The sequence below is a fragment of the Carlito syrichta genome, unplaced genomic scaffold, assembly GCF_000164805.1.
Source record: "Carlito syrichta isolate Samal-C Ts95f unplaced genomic scaffold, Tarsius_syrichta-2.0.1 Scaffold297143, whole genome shotgun sequence".
NCBI classification, from domain to species: Eukaryota; Metazoa; Chordata; class Mammalia; order Primates; family Tarsiidae; genus Carlito; species Carlito syrichta.
The window spans coordinates 53,054-55,509 of NW_007241239.1; the positions used below are offsets into that span (position 1 = coordinate 53,054).

The 2,456-nt window shown below is 44.0% G+C and overlaps 1 protein-coding gene across 1 annotated transcript in view; it reads right to left on the reverse strand.

The window, feature by feature from the left end:
- The window catches only part of DMC1 (DNA meiotic recombinase 1), a 49,299-nt gene that overhangs the window by 35,771 nt on the left and 11,072 nt on the right, over positions 1-2,456 (reverse strand). Inside the window, exon 5 of the mRNA XM_008054615.1 lies at positions 2,140-2,222. Coding sequence (XP_008052806.1) covers positions 2,140-2,222 — 83 coding nt within the window. The remainder of the gene's footprint in view (positions 1-2,139; positions 2,223-2,456) is intronic.

The window sequence follows — 2,456 nt, forward strand, 5'->3', positions numbered from 1 at the left end:
GCTGCACTCCAGTCTGGGCGACAGAGTGAGACTCCAACTCAATAAAAACAAAAACAAAAACAAAAACAAAAATCCACAGGGCGTGGTGACTCATGACTCTAATCCCAGCACTTTGGGAGGCTGAGACGGGAGGATTGCTTGAGCCTAGAAGTTTGAGACCAGCCTAGGCAACTTGGTGAGACCTCATCTCTACAATAAATCAAAAAATCAGTGGGCCATAGTGGTGCGTGCCTGTAGTTCCAGCTACTTGGAAGACTGAGAAGGATCTCCTGAACCCAGCAGGTCGAGGCTGTGGTGGCTGAGAGCCTGCACCTGCACTCCAGCCTGGGCAAGAGTGAGACTCCAATTCAAACAACAAAACAAAACAGGTGTTTTGTTTCATTGCAGTTCACAGAGCCTTTACCAGGCTAGTGTACACTGTGACTCTCCAAGAAAAGGATATCGTATACTTTACTTCCCAAACTTATTTCATTCACCATTTGTTTATTAATTTAGTCAGTCAATAAATATTTATTGAACATCTAATTTGTGCCAGAGATTGTTCTGTGCACTTGGGATAAAGCAGAGTGCAAAAGAGACAGAAATATTTCACTTCATGGAGCTTACATTCTAGTGGGTGGTTAGTCAATAAACATAAATAAGTAAAATATGCGATATAAGACCCGGCGCAGTGACTCAAGCTTGCAATTTGAGCAGTTTGGGAGGCCGAGGTGAAAGAATTGCCCTAGCCCAGGGGTTCTAGACCAGCCTGGATGACTTGGTGAGACCTCGTCTTTACAATAACTCAAAAAATTAGTGGGGTGTGGTGGCACATGCCTGTATTTTCAGCTACTTGGAAAGTTGAGGCAGAAAGATCTCCTGAACCCAGCAGGTCGAGGCTGCGGTGGCCAAGAGCATGTCACTGCACTCCGGTCTGGCAACAGAGTGAGACTCCAACTCAAAAAAAAAAAAAGAAGTTTGATTTTGGACCTGCGGATTCTGAACTGCCTATTAGGCATTCAAATGAAGGCATATTTGAATATGAACCCCCCCCCTTTTTTTTCTTGTTATATCTAGAGGCTGAGGTGGGAGAATCACTTGAAGCCAGAAGTTTGAGACCAACCTGGGCAACATAGTGAGACATTGTCTCTACAAAAAAAATTTTTTTTAATTAACTGGGGGTGGTGGTGCACCTATAATCCCAGCTACTTGGAAGGTTGAAATGGGAGGATCACTTGAGTCCAGAAGGTTGAGTCTGCAGTGAGCTATGATGGTGCCATTGCACTCCAGCCTGGCCTATAGAGACCCTGTCTCAAAAAATAAAAAATAAAAAAAGGAATGTAATCCTATTCCTGCAAAGCAGTCTAGAATTTGCTTCAGTTTGCATTTTGAGAAAACAAACTACTTCAAGAGAAGAAGCAATTTCTATTACTTATAGGAAAAATAACAACCAGATAAAATGGGCATGGAGGCTCACACTTGTAATCCTAGTGCTTCACGAAGTGGAGGCAAGAGGATTGCCTGACCTCACAGGTTTGAGACCAGCCTGGACAACTTGGCAAGACCTTGTTTCTAAAATAAATAAATAGCCAGGCTCGGTGGCTCAGCCTGTAATCCCAGTCCTTTGAGAGGCTGAGGTGAGTGGATTGCCTGAGCCCGCAGGTTCAAGACCCGTCTGGGCAACTTGGCGAGACCTCATCTCTACAATTAATCAAAAAATTAGCCGAGTGTGGTAGCGTGCGCCTGTAGTTCCAGCTACTTGGAAGGCTGAGGCGGAAGGATCGCTGGAGCCCAGCATGTCGAGGCTGCAGTGGCCAGGAGCGGCCACTGCACTCCAGTCTGGGCAACTGAGTGAGACTCCAACTCAAAAAATAAAATAAAAAATAAAACAAACAAACAAACAAATAAGTGAAATTATTTGGGCATGGTGGCACATGCCTGTAGTTCCAGCTACTTGGAATGTTGAGTCAGAAGAGTCGCCTGAGCTCAGCAAGCTGAGGCTGAGGTGGCCATGAACGTGCCACTGCACTCCACCGTGGGTGACAGAGTGAGATTTTGAATAAAAGAAAAAGAAAAAGAAATAACAACCAGATAGATGAAAAGAAACATGATATTCCAAAGGTTGTGCTTAGTGGTGATAAAAAAATATGAGATACTCACTCAAATTCCTGGCTCCCAGTGGTGATATGGAAAACCATCTTCCTCTTTTCACTATACTCAAATGCAGTCAAGAATCCAGGCTCCTATGGAAAGATGAAAGGAAATAATCAAAAGGGTATAGATAATGGTTTTAATTTCAAATGCAGTCAAAAACTGTATACTCAATAATCAAAGTCATCATTTGGTATAATCTACAGTTCATTTGTCTTTGAAGGCAGTAAGAGATCATGATTAAGAGTGTATGGTTGAGCCGGGCCCGGTGGCTCAGCCTGTAATCCCGCGCCTTTGGGAGGCTGAGGTGAGTGGATTGCGTGAGC